We start from the raw sequence: 27,902 nt of genomic DNA, 5'->3' as shown, positions 1-27,902 counted from the left end.
AAAGAACATACCCTGGCTGCTATGTATGCCACATATGGTTATATAGGTTGTGTCCTGCATAAGGGTGCCTCAGCTAAGGAGGTATATTCACAGGGATTTTCTGGCAAATGGCAACTCAAGTATCTTAAGTAAGGTGATCCTTTCTGTAATTCACATGAAGAGGCCATACAGTCTAGCAGCACCCTGTATGTCTACTATGTTTACCATTATGTATCCAGCTTCTAGCACAGTGCCAAGCATATAGTAGATGTTCAATGAGCATGTTAACTGGATGGAAGGGAAGAAGACAAAATTAGGAGGGAAAGTGGGAAAAGGGGGGATATAAAGGACTGCTGATAGATTTGGTAATCTGAGAAGAGCAATAAAGGAGAAATTAAAGGTAATGCTGTTTGATCTTGGAAACCTAAAGAATAAAAAGAGTACCATCATCAAAGAAATGAAACTAAAAGAAGAAAAAACTGGCTTTGAGAAGATGACAATTCCATTTTGAATATAATTTGAGAAGATGATGCCTTCCATTTTGCTGTTACTGAGTTTGTCAGCATTTTACTGTGGGATTTTAAAAATACCCCTACCTTTGCTCAGCATAATCTTCAAAATGGTCACATCAGTGCTTTAGGAGGTCAAGTCTTCCTGTTAAGGCTGTGTATGGAAAAGCCCTATGTTTTACAATACAATAATGGAGGGGCCAAGCTAGATGAATCTCACCCCTCTCCCCCTACTGTGCCGCAGTGCAGTGACCCTTAAAAGCAATGCTTTTATTTTTTTCCTTTTGTGATTGAAAGCACCCTTAAAATTTAAGGCTAGCATAGAAAATTCCCTTTTGCTAGAACACTGGACAGGTATTTCCCTCTTCTAAATCCTGCTACTCAGGATGGTAGCACCTGGGGTCTTGGGATACAGGATACCTACCTCTGCACACCCGGCAGCAGGAATCTGGAACAGAGACTGGGAAAGCACAAGTTAACTTGGGGCAAGTCTTGAGACCACAGTACACATTGCCCTCCTGCCAGGGAGAAACAGAATTAGGGTCAGAAGGAGCTGAAGTACATGTAAAGGCTTTAGATCAGTACCTGGGATGAGTAGGGGTTCAAACATAATACATCCTTTCCCCCTGCTCTTCCACAGTCAGTCCTAGGCACTTCCGAAATTTTATGATGTGTTTATTTTTTTTTCGATTTATTATTTCTCCATACCAGAAACTAAGTCACAGAAGAGATGGCGATCCTCATCAGGCACCCTGGTCTAAGATAGAACAAAGTATCAGGTTCTATCTATTACATTCTCTGGGCCACACAATTAGATGGTGATGTAATCAGTATGCCTTATTCATGAAGTATACAATTCTTTTGACAAGTAATGTCACAGGAATCACTACGATCAAGTGTTTTTTGAGAGATTTTTCTTTACAGGGCAAAGAACTATCTGGTTAATAGAATATTTCAGAGATGGGAGCCAAGAGACACCCCATTTTATTGTGAATTGGACTGATACTGTTAGATGGTGCCAGTGGCTTTTCCACCCATAGCATTTCCAAGGCATCAAATAACTGGGTTCTTCAGATGAAGGCTCTAGTGGTATAATAATTGTGAACAGAAGTACAGATCAAGATCATCAGCTCATCTTTGTCCTAAAGTTTTAAGACAAGGATATGGCTGGGTCCAACCTTTTCAACAGAGATGATCAGGGTTGATGAAGATCAGGGAGGCTTACGATTTAGATGTGATTCATCCTCTTTCAATCAAGTACCCTACAGTGTAGGCTCAAACTAACGGTTTGTGTATGGAAGAGCTCTTATGTGGGTAGAGGACATTAAAATACAGGGTCTTACCGAGCAGCTGCACTGGGTGCACTGGTTGGGTTGTCGGTTCTGAAAGAGCCCTTCAGCCATGAACAGCTCACCGTGTTGGTAAGTGGTCCCATTGTATTCACACGACTTGCTGGTCACTTTATTGTTCGCTGTGGGTAAGGAGTCTTCTGGGACAGGGTGGAAAAAAACCACACCAAGTATTGGCATCATTGCAAAGAATTTCACAAATCCCCAAACAAACAGCAGGTGGGGCTGTACCATACAGAGGGAGTTAAAAATAGTCCCCGATTCAGGGGCTGATGACTTCGATAATATTAATGCAGCCAGACAGGAATAACAACTAACATGACCAACCACCCAACCCTTCACTTGTTGGGCATTTATTGAGCACCTACTGTATACCAGGCACTGTGATACACACTAGGCAGAGATTAGTGAAGAAAGACAAGGCTCTTGCCATGATGGAGCTACCAGTCTTAGATAAAGAAGATATTAACTTATCTTGAGGGAGGGAATCTTTTCAGATGAGGAACCACCTATTATAACTACCCTGGTAACTTTACCATCTCCCATGTTTTATTACACTTGGCATGTGCCTGTTCCAGCTTCTGGAGTCTGCTTGTTTTCAATCCCTCCACCAAGATGGCCCCCTTCCTCCTCCTCTTTTCCATCTATCGAAGTTCTGTCTGATTTTGAAGGACCAGCAAAAGTTCCCTTTTCTTGAACAAGTGCCCAGATTAAACCAATCATCAGTGTACAGATTAACAATAGATATAAGCATAGCTTGAAAAGTACTTGCTGTGGGATAGTGGGGAAAGAGAAATAAGGACAGTTGTGTGTTTCATGACGAGGAAGCTTAGAGAGTTAGACCATTATGGGACCCTCCTACACTGTTAATGAGAATGTAAATTGGTACACCCACTATGGAGAACAGTATGGAGGTTCCTTAAAAACTAAAAATAGAGTTGTCATATGATCCAGCAATCCCACTCCTGGGCATATATCCAGAGAAAACTATAATTCAAAAAGAACATTGTACTCCAATATTCATAGCAGCACTATATACAATAGCCAAGACATGCAGGTAACATAAATGTCCATCAACATAAATAAGATAAATAAGATGTGGTACTGAGTAAGCCAAAAATTTCATTTGGTTTAAAGTAAAAATAAAAGACACATTTTTCATTTTTACTAAGAACTTCATTGAACAAAATATTCACTAACCTAAAGAACTTTTTGGCCAACACAATATGCAATGGAATACTACTCAACCATAATAAAAGAATGAAATATTGCCATTTGCAGCAACATGGGTGGGCCTAGAGATTACACTAAGTGAAGTAAGTCAGGAAGAAAAAAGCAAATACTGTCTGTATGCTATCACTTACATGTGAAATCTAAAAAAATAATATAAATGAATCTATATACAAAACAGAAACAGACTCACAGACATAGAAAATGAACTTACATTTACCAAAGAGAAAAGAGAGAGGCAGAAAGGGATAATTTAGGAGTGTGGGATTAACAGATACCAACTAGTATACATAAAGTAAATAAGCAACAAGGATTTGCTATATAATACAAGGAACCATGTTCAATGTCTTATAATAACTTATAGTGGAAAATAACCTGAAAAATATACGTATAACTGAATCAATTTTCTGTATACCTGAAAAAAACACAATACAGTAAATCAATTATAATTAAATAAAAATGTTTTTTAAAGAGACCATCCTTTCTTTCCCATAACTCAAAACTATAATGAAAATGAGTCCATTTTATGGGGGAGTAAATGATACCTCAATATAACTTAAAAAATAAAATTGTTCTCAGAATGTAGTTAAAAATTACAAAGACTAATAATAATATCCATCATCATCATAAAATAAGAGTTAACATTTATCGAGCCCCAAATAATATGCTAGGCATCATATCACTGGTTATTACTAAGAACATTCTGATGTAGATATTAAAGTATGCCCATTTTGCTGATGAGGAAACTAAGGCTTAAGAAATGAATTGACTCCCAGGGTCACACAACTTGTTAACGGTAGCACCAGGACCTGACTGATTCAAGAATCTTACCTCCAAGGGTGCCAATCGCTTCAAACCTGTCACAAGGACAGAACCCTTTAATTTAAAACTCAAACCACAGAACATGAAAGCTGTGTTGTCCCTGTCGAATGTATGGCCTCAAATACCCAGAAAACATCACACTTTCTTTGGCTTCAGTGATTAGAGTAACCAACTCAATTCTATACTTTGCTACTTAAGTTGATCTAACTTCAATTTCTGAGTAAATTTCTCCTTTGTTGTTAAGTAATTACTAAAGACCCCTTACAGGATGCAAAGAAAGTTCCTTCATTTTGTATTAAAAGAAAAAGTTTTAAATCTGAGCAAGAGTTTAACTCATACCTTTTGGCCTGGGCTGACTCCCTGTTCCTGCCCAAAGTACACACACAACCAGACAGCTGCATACATGAGGGAGACCCAATGTAGAGAGCACAGGAGCAGGCCATTTGCCCTCTGGGCCCTAATAATACCAAATCTCTGTATTTTGTGGTGAAGGAAAACTAGGGTGACCTATTAAATAATATTCGCCATGACTTACAGAAGTTGGCGAGTATTTGGAATACTGAAAGAAAAAAAAAAAGTTTGGGATTTTTTTTTTTTTTTTGCCTCAAAAAAATGTGGGTTGAGTTTTGAACTGTGTCTTCCACCAAGGGATCAATGAGGAGGCAACTGTAGGGTGAGGTTTTCCAGCGAACCTTGATGTTGAGAGTCTTTCTCTTAACAGTCTCCAGAGAAATCCAGCATAGAGTCTATTAATCTACCCAACAGGAGGAGATGGGGAGAAAGCAAAAATGAGGAAGACAAAATAGAATCAAAGAAAAAGAAACCAATTGTGGTGATGCTTAATGCTAGTTTTACACAATAAATTTATCTTAACATCTTCTCATTTATTATTACGATTTCATTCTTCTCATATCCTTAACAGAAAGGGGGAGTGAGAATTATGAAAATGAGGCTACTGATACCTCAAAAGATTTGGTCCATCTCACACTGCTATTAATAGAAGAGTCAACAAGGAAATATAGTTTTCATGCCTTGAATTTGTGCTCTTTTCACACCATGTGTGTTAAAACTGGAGAGCAGAAAGGAAATGAAATCAGTCCCTGGAAGAGATATCTGAGCTTTCATGTTTATTGCAGCATTATTCATAATAGCCAAGATAGGGAGACAGCCTAAGTGGTGTCCATCCTGTATCCCATATCCTTGGATGAACGGATAAAGAAATTGTAGTGCATATATATGTGTCTGTGTGTGCTAAGTCACTTCAGTCATGTCCAACTCAGTGTGACCCTATGGATTGTAGCTCACCAGGCTCTTCTGTCCATGGGACTCTCCAGGCAAGAATACTGGAGGGTGTTGCCATTTCCTATATACATATATTTATTTCATATATATATATATATATATATATATATCTCCTGTATATACACACACACATATATATACATTTCTTATATATATATACACACACATTTCCTATACATGTATATAGATATAGATATATATATATACATACACACACAATGGAATATTATTCAGCCTTAAAAAGGAGATCCTGCCGTTTGCAACAACATGGTTGAACCTGGAGGACATCCTACTAAGTAAGCCAGTTACAGAAAGAAAAAAATGATATAATCTCACTTATATGTGAAATCTTAGAAATAAATAGAAGCAGAGATTAGAATGGTGGTTACCAGGGGCAGAGAGGTGTGAGAAATGTGGAGATACTGGTCACAGGGTACATAATTGCAGGTATGTAGGATGAGTAAGTCCAGACATCTAAAGTACAGCATGATGGCTATAATTAATAATACTGTATTGCATACTGGAAATTTGCTAAGAAAGTAGATTTCAGATGTTCTCACCACAAAATAAGTAAGATGATGTTAGTTAGCTTAACTGTGGTAACCATTTCAACATGTCTATCAGATCAGCACGCTGTAACCTTAAAATACATATGATTTTTACTAAAGAAATTTTTTAAAATCTAGAGGGTGGCAGGATCACTGAGTCATAATTCCAGCTTGGACACCTACTTCCCATAACCTTGCACAAGTCACTTTACCTCTTTGGACCTCAGCTTTTCTATCTAAGAATATGGAACTCAAATCTCTCCTGGCATCTCCGAAGGCCAACACAGCATGCAAGGAACCGCAGAGGCAAGGACAACCACTTTGGACTGTAAATTCTACCTTTCTAGATTTTCCAAGGTGGTTGGGCTTCTACCCAACTACCCTTAGAATACATTCCGTGTTCCTGGCCAAAAACTGGCAGAAAATTAGTCTGAAGCAAGACTGGCTTCAGGGCCCCTCAGGGGAATGCTCCAACAGAAGTGACCAGGCTCCATGGCTTCTAGCCTCCCATTTCCGGTTAAATTGCACACAGCACTCTGGGGAGGAGTGGAGGAAGGATACTGCCAGGTATGCAGACAAGCGTTCAGCCATCTGATTACAGTTGTGCTGCAAAGAGAAACTGTTCCTTCTCCCCTGGTGAGGGATGATCTACGTAAGTAGAACTCTGACTTCTGGGGTGCTCTGCAAACATCCTCTTATACTAAATGTTTCTAACCACATTTTCTTTCACTGATGCCTAAAATGCCATCATTAGAAGTCCATTCTTTTGGATTAAGTGATTGTCTATTGCCACGTGTGCGTGCTAAGTCACTTCAGTCACATCTAACTCTTTGCAACCCCAAGGACTATAGCCAGCGTGGCTCCTCTGTCCATGGGATTCTCCAGTCAATAACACTGGACTGGGTTACCACGCACTCATCCAAGGGATCTTCCTGACCCAGGAATCAAACTCACATCTCTTATGTCTCCTGCATTGGCAGACAGGTTCTTTACCACTAGCGCCACCTGGGAAGCCCTGTCTATTGGCAATCAAGTATTGTAATCCCAAAACTTCTCTGAGAGGATACACATTGTCAGTAATATCTTAGTGTGAATAACCTGGTGACAGGTTTTCTTTTTCCCCCTTCAGAGTGACTGTGGGAAAGAAGTCTGTGGTCCTTTCCCACATCCTCTGGTACACCATTCTCTCCCCTCCTGGCACCGCCCCTCTTCCTATCCTCTGAACCCCAATGTCTTCATGCTGGTGGCTTTCTTCTCCACTCCCCCCACCCTCAAATTTCTGCTTCCTTAGCAGGCCAGTTCTTGGCTAGTCATAAAGGCCTCTTGTAAGTCAGGAGATAAATCAGCTCTCAGTGTTTATGAAATAAATGCAAACCTCTCCAGAGCTCCCAGCCATGGTCGCTAATCTCCTCGACTCTGAGCCCTCCCCTTTTTTGCCATTGTTATTTTTACTCAGGTTCCTATTTTATTTTTGATGGCTGATCCTGAAGAGTGTTTCTAGTCTGGTTCTGTCTCACTCTAGCGGTGTAGTTCCAGCACATCCACAGGCCATTTTGGAGGTGGTGGGGGAGCGGGGAATATGGAGATGAAGGTAAAGGGCTTGAAATGTTATGTTCCCTTTAATTCCCTTGAGACACAGGCACGCGCGCGCGCGCGCGCGCGCACACACACACACACACACACAATGGAATTCTATTCAGCCATAAAAAAGAATGAAATCTTGCCATTTGCAACAACATAAATGGACCTTGAGGACATTATGCTAAATGAAATAAGCCAGACAGAGAAAGACAAATACCATATGGTCTCATTTATACATGGAATCTAAAAAATAAACCCTAAGCCTGTAGATACAGAGAACAGATTGTTGGTTGCCAAAGGCAGGGGGTTAGGGGGATGGGTGAAATGGGTAAATGAGGTTCAAAGGACTTATAAAATAAAAAATTTATGGGGATGGGATGTACATCATGGTGAGTATAGTTAATAAGATTGTACTGCATATTTTAAAGTTGCTAAGAGAATAAATCTTAAAAGTCCTCAACATAAGAAAAGAATTTTTAACTATATATAAATTTTTAAACATATAGATGTTAACTAAACTTATTGAGTTGATCATTTTTGAAATATAAACAGACATTGAATCACTATGTTGCACACCTGAAACAAATATGTCACATCAATTTAAAAAAAACTACACTAAATTATTAGATTTGCAAAAATTCAAAAGTTTGATTAATAAACTCTCTCAGTAAGGCTTTGGAGAATTTATACAAATACTATGGAGGCTATTTAGCAATATCATTCAATTTTAAAATATACATATTTTTCACCCAGCAATCCTACTTTTAAGAATTCACACTACAGATATACTCACACATGTGTGAAAAATCTAAGTTATTTATTGCACCATTGTTTGTGATGGCAAAAGATTGGAAACAACTTCTGTGTCCATCAGTAGACATCTGGTTAAATACATGATGGCTGATTAATACAATGAAATAGTATGCAGCTGTATAAAAGAATGAGTAAGCTTTCTATGTACTAATACAAAAAATAGATTATTAAATGAAAAAATTGCAAAGTGAAAAATGATTCATATAATACACTGCATTTTATGTAAAAAGAATATATTTTTAAAAGAGTTTATATTCACATTTGCTTATATTTTCATAAAGAAAATCTGGAAGGATACATAGGAAAATACTAAAAGTTATAAGGGGGGGCTATGTTTTGAGGGGAAGGGTAAGAATTGGATGGATTGTGGGACATGGGTGAATTATACATCTTACTGCATACTTTTACACATACCTCTATGAACATAAGGACCTCCCTGGTAGCTCAGCTGGTAAAGAATCTGCCTGCAATGCAGGAGATCCTGGTTCAATTCCTGGGTTGAGAAGATCCCCTGGAGAAGGGATAGGCTACCCACTCCAGTAGTTGGCTTGGGCTTCCCTGGTGGCTCAGATGGTAAAGAATCCGCCTGCAATGCGGGAGACTTGGGTTTGATCCCTGGGTTGGGAAGATCCCCTGGAGAAGGGCATGGCAGCCCACTCCACTATTCTTGGTTGGAAAATCCCCATGGACAGAGGAGCCTGGTAGGCTACAGTCCATGGGGTCACAAAGAGGGAGACACAACTGAGCGACTAAGCACAGCACAGCTATGAACATAAATACATATGATCATATATACACATATATACATAAGCATTTATATTCTTAAACGATACAAATCTATTTTCCATTGAAAAACTAAATTGAAGAGTTTATACTTAAAACAATTCTAATTCAAGGCCAGGGGCTAGACTTGATGACCATTTTGGGTCCCTTTCAATATAGAGAACAAATGTATGGATATCAGGAGGGTAAGTAAGAAGGGAGGTGGGATGAATTGGGAGATTGGGATTGACATATATATGCCACGATGTACAAAACAGATAACTGATGAGAACCTACTGTATAGCACAGGGAACTCTACTTAATGCCCTGTGGTGATCTAAATGGGAAGGAAATTCAAAAAAGAGGGGATATACGCATACATAGACTTCTCCCACGGCTCAGTGTTAATGAATTTGCCTGAAATGCAGGAGACACGGGAGATGCAGGCTCAATTCCTGGGTCGAGAAGATCCCCTGGAGGAGGGCATGGCATTCCACTTCAGTATTCTTGCTGGAGGATCCGATGGACAGAGGAGCCTGGCAGGCTACACTCCTTCGAGTCGAAAAGAGTCAGACACAACTGAAGCAACTTAGTCCTCACGCACTAATGCATATGCACACATGTGGCAGATTCACTTTGCTGTACAGCACAAACTAGCTGTAAAGCAACTATACTTCAGTAAAATTTTTTTAAAAAATAAATAAAAGCAAGAGATCATATGGAAAAAATTAAAAAAAGAAGCAACCATAGAAAATCAATCCTACAGACCTAGTCATAGAAACCCAACTCAATTCCTACTACTGGGACAGACCTTAGCTAGGACTCCATGTTCCCAGTGTGACTACAATGAGATGGCTGTCTCCTATGGACACTATTTAGCCCCTTTGGGGAGAGTGAGGGGCTATTATGTTGCTTTCTGAAACAGATAGTTTTAAATAAGGGTGCTGATGGGAAATCTCCTGTGCTCCTCCATGGAGCAACACTGTAGTGAAGGGAAGAACAGCCAGGCCCTCATCTTGATTAGGCTAGGTCAGAGCCTACAGCAGGGATGTGACACATCTTGCGCAATTAATGCATCCCAAACAGTGGGTGTCTATAGCTCCCTTCTAAAAAGGAACTTGCTCACCCTCTGAGGCCATGGGCGAGCAGGTGAGTTTTTCCTTGGGAGGCTCACTGAAATTAAAGGTATTGCTTCAAACAGGTCCATCAGCTAAAGCCTACCATTTAGATTTCTTCCTTTCAGTGCTCCAAACATTATCACTTCTTTTGCCCTGGGCTGCTCAAAATGTCGACTTATCTAGACCTGTTATCCTTAGGCAGAGGACTATGATTTTAAGATCTTCCCCAAAATCTCCTCCTCCATAAAAACTTAACTGTTCTGTGTCCTATCACACTGAGGCCTTGCTGGGGGTGGGAGAAGGTTAGCACTTATTGACTAATTCATACCACAGTACCAATGGAAGACAACATTGGAAAATAGGAAATAGGTTGTTTTTTGGCCCTGTGGCATACGAGATGTTAGTTGCCCCACCAGGGATTGAACCCATACCCCCTGCAGTGGAAGCAGAAAGTCTTAACTGGGCTGCCAGGGAAATCCTGAAAATAGGTTCTTTTTCTAGATAATTAAATTGTACCTTGGGCCTTTGCTGCTTTATTTATAATGAGGCTATAGAGGACAGGGCAAGTAGTGTGAAACATTCCAGAATTTAAGGCTCAATGTGGGGGAAATCACTGGAAACACAGCCTCTGAGAGCTGTCCAGTGTCCAAACTGCTCAAATTCCACTTCCTCTACTAGTTACCACTTAATAGCTGAGCAAATCATTTAACATTCTTGAGCCTCAGTTCACCTATGTATAAAATGGGGCTGATAATACCCATCTCATAGGTTGTTGTAAACATGAAATGAGGTGAGACACATAATGTGCTCAGCATAGTACCAGGTGCATACAGGTGCTCATTGAATGCTGTTATTTGTTATATTACTATTAATCTGTAATGATAGGGTTTCTGGGAGGCAGAAAGCAGGTTGTTAATGGAAACAATCTGGGGCTGCCTAGTCCTTACAGTGCCTGACTGTTATAGACTGAATGTTTGTGTCCTTCTCACCAAGTCCCTATGTGGGAAACCTAATCCCCAATGTGAGGAGAGGTCTGTGGGAGCTGGGGCCTTCATGAATGGGATTATGCCCTTATAAGAGACAATGGGAAGATGATCTCTGCTCTCAGCTATGAGAACACAGGACGAAGTTGACTATCTCTGAACCACGAAGTGATCTCTCAACAGATTTGCTGGCACCTTGACTTTCCAGCCCCTTGAACGGTGAGAAATAAATGTTTGTTATTTAAACCATTAGTCTCTGATATTTTTATTATAGCAGCCCAAACTAAGATGACTGTCTTTCACTGCCCTGTAGGACTTCTCAAATATTGCCAGATTCTGAGTGGTGACTAGAGTCACTTCTGTCATCATGTTCACTAAGAATCCTTCTATGCCTCAGCTTCCAACCAACCCATCTGCCCTATCCTCCCCTCCCCCTCCACATTTCAGTGGAGAGACTTCTTTAGCTGAGTAGCTGAGTTCTGGCCAGAGCCATCTATCAAACTCATAGTCTCTGTGTTGGATTTTCTGAGGGTCCCAGAGAGGTGGGTTTCTGGGTCAGAAGTGTCACCAGTGTGTCTGTGATTGAGCGGTCCCAAAGGGAAAAGAAACCAATTCTCCCCCTGCATTCGGGCCATCATTTCCAGTCTCCTCTCCTGCTGCATGCTAAACAAAAGCCACTGTTGATTGGTTTGATTTTCATCTTTGTTTTGGTTCAGTAACTGAGCTGTTCTTTGGAAAGTAGTTCATATTTTTCAGTTCAGAATGCCTCTCCCCTTTCAACCTTCATCCTTTTTGCTTCTATCCACTCTCCATGGCCCAGCTCTAGTCTCACCTCTTCAAGGAAGCCTTGTCTAAGTATTACTAATACTTTTGCATTCAAAGGTCTCTTTGGAGGAAAGAAAAAGGACTGGTAGAGCAGACTGCTCCTGCTACAGTAGAGCTTCCAAAGGTGGCAAGTTCACTGTGTCTCTAACCTCTCTTCTTCTTCTTTTCTGCTCTGCCACAGTGCTCGATATGGCCCAACTTCAAGTACTAGTTAGGGCAGGGCCCTGCCTTTCCCAAAGGCTTAATAAGTTCATGGTAATGAATACTGAAGATTGGAACAACCAATAAAGAATAAGGTGGTGGTGGTTGGGAGAACAAAAACCACAGTGAGACACCACTTCACATCCTTCAGGATAGTTATAATAAAAAAGAGAATAATAAATTGTTGGCAATGATGTGGAGAAAAATGGAAATTTTGTACTACTGGTGGGAATGTAAAAATGTCAAGTGGTACAGCTGCTGTGACAAAAAGCTTGGCAGTTCCTCCAAAGTTAAACCTAGAGTTACCATATGAACCAGTAATCCCACTTCTAGGTATAAACTGAAGAGAACTGAAAGGAGGGACTCAAACAGATCCCTGTACGTGAATGTTTAGGGCAGCATTATTCACAATAGTCAAAAGGTGGAAACCACCCAGTATCCATTAACGGACGAACTGATAAACAAAATGTGGTGTATCATACAGTGACATATATTTCAGTTAGAATGGATGAACCTTGAAAACATTATGCTTAGTAAAAGAAGCCAGACACAAAAGGTCACATACTGTATGATTCCATATTTATGAAGTATCCACAATAGGCAAATCCAGAGAGACAGAAAGAAGCTCAGTGCATGCCAGGAGCTGAGGGGAGGGGAAAATGGACGGCTGACTGCTAGCGGGTATGGGACTTCCTTTTGGGGATGATGAAAATATTCTGGAATTAGAGAGTGACGGTGGTTGCAATACCTTGTAAATACACTAAAACCAACTTAACTGTACTCTTTAAAAGGATAAATAGTGTGTGAATTATATCTCAGATAAAGCTGTTTCCCAAAACCCTCAAAAACGAAACATCCTACAATGCAGACACAAAGGCTGAGTATCAACACGGGACAAGCCTGGACAAAATGAAGGTACTGTATATCCTGGTGACAGGGAAGCAGGTCAAGAATAGCAAAGTAAATGAAAAAGCCAAGGGAGAAGCTCAAAGGGGTCGCGTGGGTGGATCCCCAGTTATCATCTTGTCCACGGGGTATCTGCCTTGAGAGATGCAGCAGGTCTGCCAGACAGCTGAGCTAAAGCAGGGGGCCAATGCGGGGACGGCTTTCCCATTTGGAATCTTCAAGAAGACTCTTGAGCACAACTAGTGGCCTCCCTACTCTGACCCCCAGGCCAATCCTCATGGGGTCCTGGGCCAGGAAATTCCTGCAGCAGATTCAGTAGATCACTCTGCAGCTATACAGACAGACACAACACTCTGTCCCAACCAAGAAGGTGCTGAGTGAGAGCAAACAGTCATCTGCCCGTCCTCCTTTTCATCCGGAACCCATCTGCAGGGTGTTTTTCATCCCACTTCCATTCACGTTTCAGCTGCTGTCAGTCAGTAGCTGACCCTGTCTGAAAATGCGGTCTTGTCAGACAGATGCAGAGAAGGAGGGCTGGAGGAAAGGTTTTGTGCAAGAGGTGAGCCTGCCTCTGGGAGGCAAGCAGGGTGACGGCAGGCTGGGCACTCCATCTGGGAGAGAAGAAGAGCACAGGTATTCTTGGCTGGGTTGGGCCACTGACTGGCTGTGTGATGGGACCACTGTCACTTTGCATCTTTAGGTCTCAGTTCCTAAAGAACTTTCTGCATTCGTGAGTATCTATATGTTGGTTGGGGTTAGTCGTTTCACTTGCTTCTACTTCACAGGAACAGAGGAGGAGCAAACCACATTCTACTTTTTGAAAAGGCTTAGGGAGAAAAGAAGCTACATGCAACATGGACAGTTAATTCTGATTATCTCCAGGTTACCAAGGGCGGTCCATCTGGAGGCAAAAAAAGATGAATAACTGAGTCTGCTCCAGCAGTCTGGTGTCCAGAGCTTAAACACCCCGTGAGAGTTCTGCCAACCCAGGAGAGACCCCTTAGCTTGTGATTGGCTGCCTCTCAAGTAGGAGCTCTAGTTCTAGTCACCTGCCTGTGGGAAAGCACCCGGAGCTAAAGCTGGATGCAGAGCAGCATCATGGCACGGCCTAGCCAGGGTGATAAAGCACATCTCGGAGATGCCTCCCCTTGGCTAAAGAACACTCTACTTCAGACCAGCCAGTCCTGACCCCCACTGTGTTCCTTGTCAGCTCTGCCCTGACTCATGCTAGACCCAACCACCGCCACCGACGGTCCTCTGCCTCTTCAAATCCTACCCAGCCCTCACCATCTGTCAAACAGACTAATTTCTGGCAGCAATTTTACTGGTCTGCCTGTCTGTACCCTACAGTCTAGCACTTGCTAACAGGTAGACTGCTTGCTGAGTGATGACCAAGTGCAAAGGAGGCAGGGCTTCTGTCTTGACCTGCCTATCTCTAGCACTGGAACAAAGGGACAAACATCCAAATAGTGACATGTGCTCGAATGTTGAGGGTCTATTACTAATTTTGTTAAGTGGTAAGTGTACACCTCCAGGGATGAGGTGGTTTTTAAGTCTTAGGAGACTTGGAGACAAATACATAGGACTATAGAGAATGATTCTGAAGTGAGTTTTGAGCATCTGAGGGTACATGCTATCTTCAGGAAGAATGGTCTGTGGGTACCATTAGATACTCAAAGCATTCCATGACCCAAAAGAGGTGACCCCCACTATTTTAATACAAAGCCAGGAGCCTGTGGGTTTCACCTCAGGGCTAGGCATGCTCATTTTTAGCTTTCTGTTTGCTGAGGACTGTTACTGGTGAAGCTGTCCCATAATCGAATCTTCAGAGGGAACCTCTAAGCTCTTTCCTGTCAAAATGTCTTCTTCCACTTTACTGAACAGCTTTATCATCAGCTCCATTATTCAGCCCATGGACCATTCCAATCTCATTACCTAAGCCTTCCAGGGTTTCCCATGTACATATCCATGAGGAAACTGGAAATGGCCTTCTCTCTTCAGAGAAGGAAATGAGACCTAGAGCCTTCGAGGGGACACCATTATTTAGTGCCATAGCCAGGATTCAAACTTAGGTTTCCTAATTTTACACAGAGCCACAAAACCTGAGAGCAAGAGAAGCCTGCTAAGACAGAGTCCAACAATTGCGGTAGAAGATAAAACACAAATCCCTGTGTTTTCAGGGACTAATCATCGAATGTTCATCTGAACTTGGGTGTGTAGCCCAACACAAAGAACCCCTTCTGCAGTGGATCTGATAGGTTCCTCTTTTTCTTTTGCTATGATATAATCTTTTTTTTTTTTTAATTTTTAAATTATCCAATGCTGTAATAAGTGGACTTGCAGTTGAGATGAAAATGTTAAATCAACTCTTCCGCATGACACCTAATTGTTAATGACAGCTTTTGCGGTAACGTGTGTCACTCACTGCCTTCCTCTTCTTCCTAAATAAATTAAGAATGAGTTTTACTGTTACTTGGTTAGTTCTAAACCTTTGGGAACCAGGCTTTTTTTTTTTTTTTGAAGGTCAATGACCCTTTGAAATGGACAAATTAGTCACTACCCTCAAGCAGCATTTACAGAAACAATGTGAGGCATCTGGTTGAGACAGTGGGGAGTGCGGTCAAGCATTCCTTTGTATTGCCTACACCAGCATTTCCCAAGTCTGCTCTGCAGAGCACTACTAGTCCACAAGATGCTCTGTGAAAACAAAATTCTGTGCTTCAGATACAGCTGGGAAAAGATCCATAGTCTGATCACAATATCCTTCTCGGCATGTTAAAGATGATCTCAGAAATCCCATAGTAAAGAAACCCGTTTAACTACCACCCAGCATTTTCTCCAACTGACTTTCCTGAGCCACCAGACCTCTTTTTTCTCATCTGTTGTTTTTGAGTCGCTAATTCATGTCCGACTCTTTCCGACCCCATGGGCTGTAGCCTGCCAGGCTCCTCTGTCCATGGGATTCCCCAGGCAAGAATATTGGAGTGGGTTGCCATGCCCTCCTCCAGGGGATCTTCCTGACCCACAGATTGAATCCATGTCTCCTGCATCTCCTGCCTTGCAGGTGGATTCTTTACCACAGAGCCACCTGAGAAGGCCCTCTCATCTGTTTAACAGCTATGAACATCCCAGGAACAGCCTTTGGGAAGTCCTGCCCTACACCACATCGAGTACCTAGATATTTTGAGGATGTGGATGTTTGCCATCTCATGGACACTCTAAAGTACTGAATTGAGATCTGGCTGCCACTTCTGGTCACTCAACCTTCAGCTGAAACCTAGCTGAATGTTTCTCCAACCCAGCTACATCAGTCAGTCAGTTCAGTCGCTCAGCCGTGTCCGACTCCCTGCGACCCCATGAATCGCAGCACGACAGGCCTCCCTGTCCATCACCAACTCTCAGATTTTACTCAACCTCATGTCCATCGAGTCAGTGATGCCATCCAGCCATCTCATCCTCTGTTGTCCCCTTCTCCTCCTGCCCCTAATCCTTCCCAGCATCAGGGTCTTTTCCAATGAGTCAACTCTTTGCATGAGGTGGCCAAAGTATTGGAGTTTCAGCTTCAACATCAGTCCTTCCAATGAACACCCAGAACTGATCTCCTTTAGGATGGACTGGTTGGATCTCCTTGCAGTCCAAGGAACTCTCAAGAGTCTTCTCCAACACCACAGTTCAAAAGCATCAATTCTTCGGCGCTCAGCTTTCTTCACAGTCCAACTCTCACATCCATACATGACTACTGGAAAAACCATAGCCTTGACTAGATGGACCTTTGTTGGCAAAGCAATGTCTCTGCTTTTTAATATGCTATCTAGATTGGTCATAACTTTCCTTCCAAGGAGTAAGCGTCTTTTAATTTCATGGCTGCAATCACCATCTGCAGTGATTTTGGAGCCCAAAAAAATAAAGTCTGACACTGTTTCCACTGTTTCCCCATCTATTTCCCATGAAGTGCTGGGACCAGATGCCATGATATTAGTTTTCAGCTACATAGCATCTCCTGAATCTTTTCTTTCTTTCTTTCATGTGCAACCTCTGCAAAGCAAGAGAAAACACCCCCTGTGAAATACTCTAGAGCACTATTAACGAAACATACAGTCTGGCCCTTGCAACTACAGCCCAGTGACATTAGGCACTGGACAAAGAAGTTCAGCGGTGGAGTTTGGATTGTTCCTGTACACGATGAGAAGCCAGTAAAGTGATCTGTGCAGTGCAATTATTTGATGGAGATTTACATTTCTGGAAGACTGTGGTGGGATGACTGGAGGAGAGGCCATGGGCTTGGAGGGAGGACTTGTCAGGAGGCTAGTGAAAGAGCCTACTGCTGTCACATTACAGACTAAAGGAAGAAAAGAGGCATTCAGTACTTGAGGATTAATTGAGAAATCTTATCCCCAAACACACTTTTTGTTGTGTTTGGAAAAGTGTTAGCAGCAGGCTTCAGAAACTGGTCCCTGGAGGCCATTGGCAGAGACTGCAGGGGAGGTGGTGGCAGATGAAGCCTCAGGGCTGCTGGAACAGTCCAGCGCTGTTGGGAAGACACAGTCCACCTCCTCCTGGAGACCCGAGGAGGCAGCACACCTGCCATGTCACCAAACTACTAGAGGAAAGTAGAAAGTATCCTGTTTCTCCTCCTAGGAAATCCTTTAAGAACTGAAGCCAAAGTTCCTGCCAGGCAAAGAGGAACATAGGTAAGCGTAAACAATATAGAAAACAAAAAGGACATGTTAGATTTAAAAGGACTCCATCGCTGATTGCCATGGGGTGGTGACTGTCCCTCAGAAAATGGAAGCATGAATACTAAAGACATGTCACAGATGCATGCAAATTTCCAGTTTGAAAGTGGGATTCTTCTGGCAGCCAGGTGTTCATACAATGGCCCCTCTCCTCATTATAAAGTTATTAGAGGGGAAGGTGATTGAAGAGGTCAGAGATTAAGTAAGTATACAAGGTTTGTTACCATCTTTGGATTTGCCAAGGCTAGAAAAGCAGTATGAGGCTCAATCGCAGCTTTGGACCAGTAATTCTCAAAATAGGACCTCAGTTCTCAAGTGGACCACGATCTCTGGTGGGAGCAGTTTTCAAGCTCCCCTCATCGGCCCATCCTAGATTAGGAATCACTGAGCAGAGTGAGAAATGTCACTGATGGGAGCGAGACACAGGCAGACAATCTAGAAGCAGAAAAGAATTGAGAGCCACAGTTACAGTAACTGCAGTAGTAGCATCAATAACACTAGCGACTGACCATTACTGACTCATGCTTATGCTGTATATTCGTGTTCGTTAGCTCTTTTCCCCTCCTACAGCCACCTTGTGAGGTAGACATTGTTATTATCTCCCTTTACAGATGAGGAAACTAAGGTTAGGAAGTGATCAAACCAGAAGTGGAGACAAGGTCTCAGGCCCAAGATGTGGAGCTCCAGGGCACTGCTCCCAAGATCTAGGTTGCCTTATCTGAATCTACAATTGGGATAAAATAGCCCCCAACACTGAATCTTTTTTTGTCACTCTAATTGCTTTTCCTAAGTTCTTCTCACTGTTGCCTCTGAAAAGGAAACCACTCTCTGTCCATCACACATACAGGCACAGAGAAGATCTAAAAAAAGAAGGTACTGGATCAAAACGAAGTACCTGACTACCTCAACTCATGTTACCCTCAAATGGTTGGGGAGAATGAGAGAAAGGGTGGGGGACGAAGCTATAACACTGGGTTGTACCTTCTTGAGAATGGGAGAGGGAAGGGATGTTTTAAACACTGCAGATTACCTTATTAGTTACTCAGCCAAAGAAATCATCTTGGACCAGAACAATTCCATCTACAGAAATACAAATGGTGTTGGATGGCCAATTTCTCTTCTCACAGATCACCAGCACTCTACTCAGATGTCGTATGGGAACCAGCAGCATTAGTGTCACCTGAGAACTAGTTAGAAATGCAGAATTTCAGACCACCTCCCCCATCCAGATCTCCTGAATCAGCATCTGCAAATTCCCAGGGCTTCGTGTGTACATTCAAGTTTGAGAAGCACCCCTGCTTTAGGGCTTCTGGTTGTAGAGCTCATTTCTTCAGAACCTTCCATAGCCCTAGAACTGAGTTGGCTTCTCAAAGGTTAATGAGTGTTGAAAAGGCTTTTTACTCCAGTTCTGGCTGTATGTGAACAGTGTTGGTTCCACATTGCCTCAATCTATGTCCCACGGGGGTACAAATGCAAACAATCTTATAATTGTGTTCCCTACCAGCCATAATCTTTGTCTCCAACACCCACGTCTACAAGAAATGTTGAAATACATATAACTCAAGACAAAGATCCTGGGAAGTGAAGGTATGTATGCAAATACTTTGGGACAACAGCAGTGGTTCTCAACTGAGGTTGATGTTCCCCCCAGGGGACGTTTGGCAATGTTGGGAGACATTGTTCGTTGTCATGAGTTGGGGAGGGTGGTCTTGCATGGAGCAGACCCTTCCCTCTCCACATCATTGCCCTTGTTGTGTTTAGCAACTGAGATGTTGGGATTGTCAGAGCAATTAGCTTATCCTAATTATTTCATCTTTACTCCCTCCCCTGAAATCATTCGCTGTAAGTTTCACATTAGCCCATAATAATGCATTAATATCCCCTAATACCACTTCCTACCATTCATTCTCCCTCTTCCATCTTGAAACTGCTCTCCATAGCCTAAAGGGCAGGAAATGCCCAGAGTCAATATACAGAGAACTTCCCCTTGGATTCAAATTCCCATTGTGTGTGTGTTAGTTGCTTAGTCATGTCACACTCTTTGCAACCCCATAGACCCCATAGCCCACCAGGTTCCTCTGTCTATGGAACTCTCCAGGCAAGAATACAGGAGTGGGTTGCCATTTACTTCTCCAGGGGATTCTTCCTGACCCAGGGATTGAACCCAGGTCTCCTGCATTGGAGAGAGATTCCTTACCATCGGAGCTATAAGGAAATCCCTATATTCCCTATATTTAGGGAATCCTATAATTCCCATTAAGTAAAGTAAAATCAAACCCAGAGGAATGAGAAGCCCAATTGTTCTCAAGCCTGCTGCCCAAGGGCAATCAATCCTTGGATCCAATGGCCTGAAGAAATTGGCTGGGAGGTCTGACTTCATGTTCACGGCTGGTCGCCACAACATTTTAAGGAATGATTACTGCCCCAGTCCTTTAGCTTCTAAGCTATCTCCCCATGTGTCAATGCCAATGACCAGCAAGACAGAGGGGAAACCAGGCAGGGTTAGGCAAAATAGACCTTAGCCCAGATCACCTGAGGGCTAGGCAAGGAAGGACATGAAGAAGAAACCTGGGAAGCAGTTCCTGGAGTGTATGGTAGACATTAGGGCTGGTTATCAATATTCCACCTCTACTCCTGCTGGGCACACAGCAGCATGGTACTTCCCAGTCCCCCAGAAGTCAAAGTGTGGCCATGTACGTGACTTGCCAATGACACATGAGCAGAAGTAATCTGTGTCACTTCTGGGCAGAAGTACATAAGAGGCAGGACACAACTTGCTCTGTTCCTGTCCCATGCCACTGGAACTAATCTCCATATGGCAAGGCTCTGTCAGTCAGGGTCCTCGGATGAGAATGATATGTGCTGAGCTGAGACAGACATGCAGTGTGAGTAGGAATAAACCTTTGTTGGTTCAAGCCACTGAGATTTGTAGGTTGTGACTGCATCATGATTTAGCCTATTCTGATTGTTATAGGGTATCCAACATTTGACCAAGAACAGATTTTCATATTCAAATTGGGAAAGATGCAAAATACTCTTGATTTTTTTTTTATCTCTTCCTCCAAGGAATTGAGGATAAAACAGTGGTCCCTTCCTTGCAGTCCCTTGAACAGCTGAAACCAGGTCTCCTTGACTAACTGGACTTAGTCCATTGTGTCTAGAGCAGGGGTCATGGGTCAAATCTGACCTGCAATTTGTCTTGTAAATAAAGTTTTAGTGGACCATGCCCATTCATTTATATAGTATGTGCCAGCTTTCATACTACGGAAGAGTTGTTGCAACAGAGACTGTAGGTCTGCAAAGATAAAATATTTACTATCTGATCCTTTGCAGAAAAAAAAAAAATCCTGACCCCTGGTCTGCTGCTGCTGCTGCTGCTGCTAAGTCACTTCAGTCGTGTCCGACTCTGTGAGACCCCATAGATGGCAGCCCACCAGGCTCCTCCGTCCCTGGGATTCTCCAGGCAAGAATACTGGAGTGGGTTGCCACTTACTTCTCCAATGCATGCAGGCATGCTAAGTAGCTTCAATTGTGTCCAACTCTGTGTGACCCTATGGACAGCAGCCCACCAGGCTCCTCTGTCCACGGGATTCTCTAGGCAAGAATACCAGAGTGGGTTGCCACTTCCTTCTCCAGACCCCAGGTCTAGAAGATGTCAAATGGAAACGGATCCATGGAGGGTCTGGAAAAGAAATCCAACATGCACTGCCACTGGGAGTAAAGAATACATACTCTTGGTAGCTATATAGCTGAAAGCACACACAGATCAAGAGTTGGTACTGGCAGGATTTTACTGAGTGCTTCAGGCCTTTGTGGAGACAGAGAAGCAAAGGGAGCCCTGATACAAATGACTTCCAATAAGCACATCTTTACAGCTCTGTTGTTTAGCAGCCCCTCTCCCTCAGCATTGAGATGGGGGCAAGATCAGAACAAAGGATATACACAGTATATGTCAGGATTAGTGAACCTGACAGTCCTCAGGATGACTCAGTGGAAAGTTGCTTAAGTGCTGGCTCAAAATGATTCACTGCCTGGAGATTCCATGGCAAGTGAGATTCTTAGGCTAAACTGGGCGGTACAGTTTGTCCACCTCCCTGAACCCAGCAGCACAGGGCGAGCAGGCTGGCCCTAAGTGAAGGAGCAGGCTCTTGGAGGGGCTGATGAGGGTCTCAGCCTGGTGGATGAAGCCTCTGCTGTGGCCACTGGCTGCCTTCTGGGGGTGGGGGTGTATATGGTGTGGCTGGAATGCTAGGAATTCTGGGCTGGCTTAGCAAGCACTCCAACTGGCTTGGTGTTCTACATGCTCCAAAGACTTTCTCCAGTGTCCTTGGCATCCAATGACTATACTTGGGCTTAAGATTTTAGGGCTGGGCGGGTCCCTTGGATGCCTTCTATCTCAGCACTGGATCACTCCTTCTTTAGGTGGTACCAGCAAACATGCTGGCCATTTCACTGCAGATGGGACGCAGGCCATTTGCTCCCTTCCTTGGCCTGGCTTTTAGAAATGTTGCCTGGAGGAGCCAGTTTCTTGGCTGAAGCTCAGCACTGGGTGGCTGTGAACAGGTTTTGCCTCAGTTCAGCTAGTGCTGAGTTATCGTTGGTGGCTCTGGGTTGGGGGCAAAGGCCTGGGCTGGGAAATAGAGAGAGAAGAAGTGAGTTGAATGGATACTGTGCTTGGACCTATGAGTTGAATCATCTTCCTTGTCAGCAGTTGATTTGGAAGTTAGTTTGGATGGCGTGCATTCTCTCCATTCCAATATGACCAGTGAGCTACAGAGCCCAAGTCCTACTTGTGGAACCTTTCATTCTTAGGTGATTGTGTTTGGCCAGAAGAAAAGTGGAGAACTAGGGGAGTCATGCCCGAAGTTCCTGGTTACTATGAAGTCTAGAGAATTCGGAATGCAGATGGGGCCTGGATCACAAGAGCTATAGCATTTTCATCAGCCTTCCTGGCAGCTTCAAGAAGGTTCTCTAGTCTATACCTGAAAACCTGCACAGGCCAGGGCCACATCTGCAGAGCATAGGCCCTTTCTCCCTCAGCTGAGACAGCATGAGCACTGGCTAACTCAAACACACTAACTGAGACCAACAGATTTTGTTGGAAAATATAACATAAAAGACAATACATAACAGGAAAGACTTAGAGGATTAATTCATTCCACAAACATTTCTCCAGAACCTACACTGTGTCTTGGCACATGAGGAGATTAAGATACTCCAGTCGTTGTTATTGTTCAGTCGCCCAGGCATGTCCGACTCTTTGCAACCCCGTGGACTGCAGCATGCCAGACCTATCTGTCCGTCACCATCTGCCAAAGTTTGCCCAAGGTCATGTCCATTGCATCAGTGATGCCATCCAGCCATCTAATCCTCTGATGCCCTCTTCTTCTGCCCTCAATCTTCCCCAACATCGGGGGCTTTTCCAATGAGTCAGCTGTTCACATCAGATGACCAAAATACTGGAGCTTCAGCTTCAGCATCAGTCCTTCCAATGAGTATTCAGGGTTGATTTCCCTCAAGACTGACTAGTTTGATCTTCTTGCTGTCCAAGGGACTCTCAGGAGCCTTCTCCAGTACAGTTCGAAAGGCATCAATTCTTTGGCGTCCTGTCTTCTTTATGGTCCAACTCTCACAATGATATGTGACCACTGGGAAGGCCATAACCTTGACTATACAGCCCTTGGTCGGCAGAGTAATGTCTCTGCTTTTCAACAAACTGTCTAGGTTTGCCATAGCTTTCCTGCCAATAAACAAACGTCTTCTGATTTCATGGCTGCAGTCTCTTAGAGCCCAAGAAGAGGAAATCTGTCACTATTTCCACCTTTTCCCCTTCTATTTGCCATGAAGTAATGGGGCTGGATGCCATGATCCTAGTTTTATTAATATTTAGCTTTAAGCCTGCTCTTTCACTCTCCTCCTTCACCCTCATCAAGAGGCTCTTTAGTTCCTCTTCACTTTCTGCCATTAGAGTGGTGAGTGGTATCATCCACATATCTGAGGTTGTTGATGATTCTCCCGCCTATCTTAATTTCAGCTTGTAACTCATCCAGCCCAGCATTTCTCATGATGTACTCAGCATATAGATTAAATAAACAGGGTGACAGCAGACAGCCCTGTCATAGTTCTTTCTCAATCTTGAACCAATCAGTTGTTCCTTACAGAGTTCTAACTGTTGCTTCTTGACCCACATACAGGTTTCTCAGGAGACAGGTAAGATGGTCTGGTATTCCCATTGTTTTAAGAGCTTTCCACAGTTTATTATGATCCACACAGTCAAAGGCTTTGGTGTAGTAGATGAAACAGAGGTAGATGTTTTTTTTCTGGAATTCCCTAGCTTTCTCTACAATCCAGTGAATGTTGGCAATTTGATCTCCGGTGCCTCTGCCTTCTCTAAACCCAGCTTGGACATCTGGAAGCTCTTGGTTCACATAATGCTGAAGCCTAGCATGCAAGATTTTAAGCATGACCTTACTAGCATGGGAGATGAGTACACCTGTCCAATGGTTAGCATATTCTTTAGTACTGCTCTTCTTGGGAATTAGGATGAGGATTGACCTTTTCCAGATACTCCAGATTATTTTCAAATATCAGCAGATTCATCTCAGTTATAAGCAGTGAAGAAAGTGGAAAGGAAGAGGATATTTGTTCTTTTGAAGCTTCTCTGCAAGGGAGATAGGGCCAAAACACAGTCCATGCAGCAGGGTTCCAGGCACCCCTAATCATAAGGAGAGCTGTGGCTTCAGGTAAGTTATACAGTCTTTCTTAGTGTTCCAATTTGTCAAATGTGAGGGGAGGGGGCTGGACATAAAAACTCTTCAAGATATGATTTTCTGTGGTCACAGAATATGATTCCTGCCCTCAAGAGATTTAGGAAGGTACAAACTTAAATTCAGTGCAGCAGAAAAGTGACCCGTAAAAGGTCCAGAGTCATGTCATCTACTACAGAAGCCGCTGGTCACATGTGTCTACTGATATTTTAACTCACTGACATTAAATAAAATGTAAAAGGTGGTTCCTCAATCACGGCAGTCACATTTCAAGTGTCCAACAGCCAAATGTGCCACTAGCTGCTTTATTGAACAGTGCAGATGTAGAGTATTTCCATCACCACAAAAAGTTCTGTTTAACAGCACTGATATAGACAACATGCCCCAAGGATGTCCCAGAGAACACAAAACTTGTCCTCCATGCCTCCTAGGCCTAGGCTCCTCACAGCTGTCCAACTGTGACCAATGCTGACCTTCCCAGACAGCAGGCAACTCTGCTTTGGCCTGCTCAGGGAGCTCAGCCACTCCACACATACTCTTACTGACTGTTCCTTTGATCTTTCCCCAGGGCCTTTGTGAAAGTCAGAGCTTCCCAGACTTTTCATGAAAAATTCCCTTTTAAACAGACCTATGAATAATCTAGATAATCCAGCAATGCATGCATCTTTTAGAGCTCCCTGGGCTCTTTGCCCAAGAGGTATGGTATGTAAAGTCTAACAGAGACCAGGGTGATTGATCAGTGAAAGTCAGTATTCTATGCATGAGTGGGGAGAAGCAAGCAAAGCCAGCACAGAGGAGAAAGTCCTTACATGCTCCCTCCACAGCACTATTAATAACACGAAAAAATAATTATCCAATTTAATCCCAAAGACTGATTTCAAATCAAAACACAGCAAATAAAGGAAAGCAAAACAAAAGAACAGCGAGACAGGCATATGGGCTCCCCAGGGTTGCTCCAGCTTGTGGGATGGGTATGGGTGTGACTGAGTGAGTGTGGTGGAGTGTGTGCATGGGGGTCATGGGGGTGTGAGTGGGGAGTGTAGGGAGGCTTGGAGGCGGGGTGGGTTGAGGGCTAGGCGAACGTGCTCTGACTCAGAGGATTCTCCGCTTGCTTCTCTCAGCAGGGAGAGGAGAATTTCACTTGTGTCAAACAACCTCATGCCCAATTCCTCTGAAAGGGGGCAGGGAGGACAGTGTCATAACACAGGGAGTGTTAATGGTTGCTATTTTAACAATCTAAACTCACTACCCCCAGGGCGCCAGGAGAAACTAAACAGTCTTAACTGCAAAGGGTGCAATTTTAAAAAATCAAATAAATAGCTGAAGGCACACTCACACTGAACTTGTGCCCAACTCGGTGTCAATCAACAAGTTTCCACTGAACACTGGACAAGCCACCCCTCCTCTTCCCAAAAGAACACAGAAAACAATGGAAGTTCAGTTTCGGGGCAGCTGGATGATTTTATGGATTTTGTGCTTCCCAGTCCCCCCAACTTTTTCTCCTTTCTTCTCCAGCGAAGTTTTTCTTCCCTCATACAGCTCCCCCTCCCAAGATCATTTCTTTCGAATGCATCTTCCTGGCTCTGGCCCTCAGTGCTATGCTGCTTCTATTTCGTGTTCCCACACAGGAGGCCAGACCTGCTGACCCGGGCCTCCAGACAAGCCTGCCCCATCTGTACAACAAGAGTGTCCCACCTGCCATGTGCTCCCAAGTGGAGACCGAAAAAGCAAACCCAAATGGACACCAAATTATGGCTCCACTTGCCAAAATCCACATTTTGACAAGCCACATGATGAAAAATTCTATTGTTCTAGGCTTAGGATGTGGTCTAGGCACATACTTGAAACTAGCCAAAGATGGTCACTAAGTCTTAGTATAAAATCCTCATTTCCATCCTGGCCAGCAGGTACCCACCTCCCCAGACTGGACCCTGGCCCTGGATTCTAAAATAATGATGAAAGCATTAGTTGCTCAGTCTTGTCTGACTCTTTACGACCCCATGGACTGTAGCCCACCAGGCTCCTCTGTCCATTAAATTCTCCAAGCAAGAATACTGGAGTGGGTAGTCATTCTCTTCTCCAGGGGATCTTCCTGATCCAGGGGTCGAACCCGGGTCTCCTGCATTTCAGGTGGATTCTTTACCAACTCAGCCACCAGGGAAGCCCAAAATAGTGATGAGAGCTTACATGTACAGAGGGCATACTAGGGGTTGGGTCCTGTGGTAAGCACCTTCCCTGTACTAATTTATTTCATTCTCATAGCAGTCCTTGAGGCAGGAACTATTATTATTGCCTCACCTACCTGCTCACAGACAGATACAATCTCACCTACTCAGACAGGCACCTCAAACACGCTCACACTGGCATTGGAATCTATTTGCTTTACAACATTGTGCTGGTTTCTGCCATATATCAACATGAATCAGCCACAGGTATACATATGTCTCCTCCTCGCTGAACCTCCCTCCCCTCTCCAACACATCCCACCCCTCTAGGTTGTCACAGAGCACTGTCTCAACGCAGGTTGAGCTCCCTGCGTCATACAGCAAATTCCCATTGGCTATCTATTTTACATAGGGCAATGTATATGTTTCCACGCTGCTCTCTCGATTAGTTCCACCCTCTTCCTCCCACACTCTGTCCAGAAGTCTGTTCTTTATGTATCACACTGGCATTGAGTGCGTGTCCACTGAATGAAGCTTCCATGCTGTCTCTTTAGCGTTGAGTTCTTCAAAGTCTCCTCCCCAAAGACTCTTCACTGACATCTAGAATGCCATCGGTTGTTAAGTGTTCACCTTATCTGTTGATAAAGAGAGAAACCCCCTGGCAGGGCTAACTCAGTCTCCTTCCCATCAGGTGACAGTGACAGTGGGAGAGCTGAGTGGCTGGGAAAGAGGGGAGGCTGTGGGATCTGAGAGAGAGGAAAGGGGGTGCACAAAGATGTCTAGGGGTGGACATAAATGTCACCTCCCCATGTTTGCAGTGGGCTGGATGTACAGAGTAATGTCAAACTCTCGGGCAGATGAGATCCTTTGAGATTAGGCCTTCATCAACCTGACCTTTTCAACCTCTTCTCTCCTGCATGGTCCACACTCACTCCAGTCATACCAGCCCCTCATGGCCCTGGGCATGCCCTCCCCTTTCCCCTTCTCCAACTGGCAAAGTCCCATTCATCTCTGAGAACCCAACCTGATGTCAGATGTGGACTCCTCTCTGAGGCGCCTAGCTTCTGTAGTGTCTCTCTCTCCCATCTCTGCCTGCTGGGCCTCTGTCCACCTCTACTGGGGTACTCATCACATTATGATGTCATGATCTCATTATGCCTGTCCTGCTAGACTGTGAGCTCTTTGAGGCAGAGACTCTGAAACCTCAGCACCATACATGGGACCTGGCTGCAAGCTTGTACTCAGTGAACACTTGTGAAATGAATGAATGAGTAAATGAATGAGTAAACGTGCACCATCAACTCTG

The 27,902-nt window shown here is 43.5% G+C and overlaps 1 protein-coding gene across 6 annotated transcripts in view; it reads right to left on the bottom strand.

Annotated features, from left to right (window-relative positions):
- The window catches only part of CHRDL1 (chordin like 1), a 127,469-nt gene that overhangs the window by 49,186 nt on the left and 50,381 nt on the right, over nt 1-27,902 (bottom strand). For 2 of the 6 annotated variants that reach the window (XM_081563752.1, XM_081563749.1), the window contains exons 5-6: nt 1,832-1,977; nt 913-1,006 (exon numbers count right to left, since the gene is read on the bottom strand). The exons of 2 other annotated variants lie outside the window; for them this stretch is intronic. In XM_081563752.1, coding sequence (XP_081419878.1) covers nt 913-1,006; nt 1,832-1,977 — 240 coding nt within the window. The remainder of the gene's footprint in view (nt 1-912; nt 1,007-1,831; nt 1,978-27,902) is intronic. 2 more of the 6 variants (XM_081563750.1, XM_081563753.1) reach the window with 1 other exon arrangement.

Source organism: Giraffa tippelskirchi, chromosome X, assembly GCF_054371585.1.
Source record: "Giraffa tippelskirchi isolate mGirTip1 chromosome X, T2T-mGirTip1v1.2.pri, whole genome shotgun sequence".
Classification (NCBI taxonomy): Eukaryota; Metazoa; Chordata; class Mammalia; order Artiodactyla; family Giraffidae; genus Giraffa; species Giraffa tippelskirchi.
This window is presented reverse-complemented; position numbering and strand designations above follow the sequence as displayed.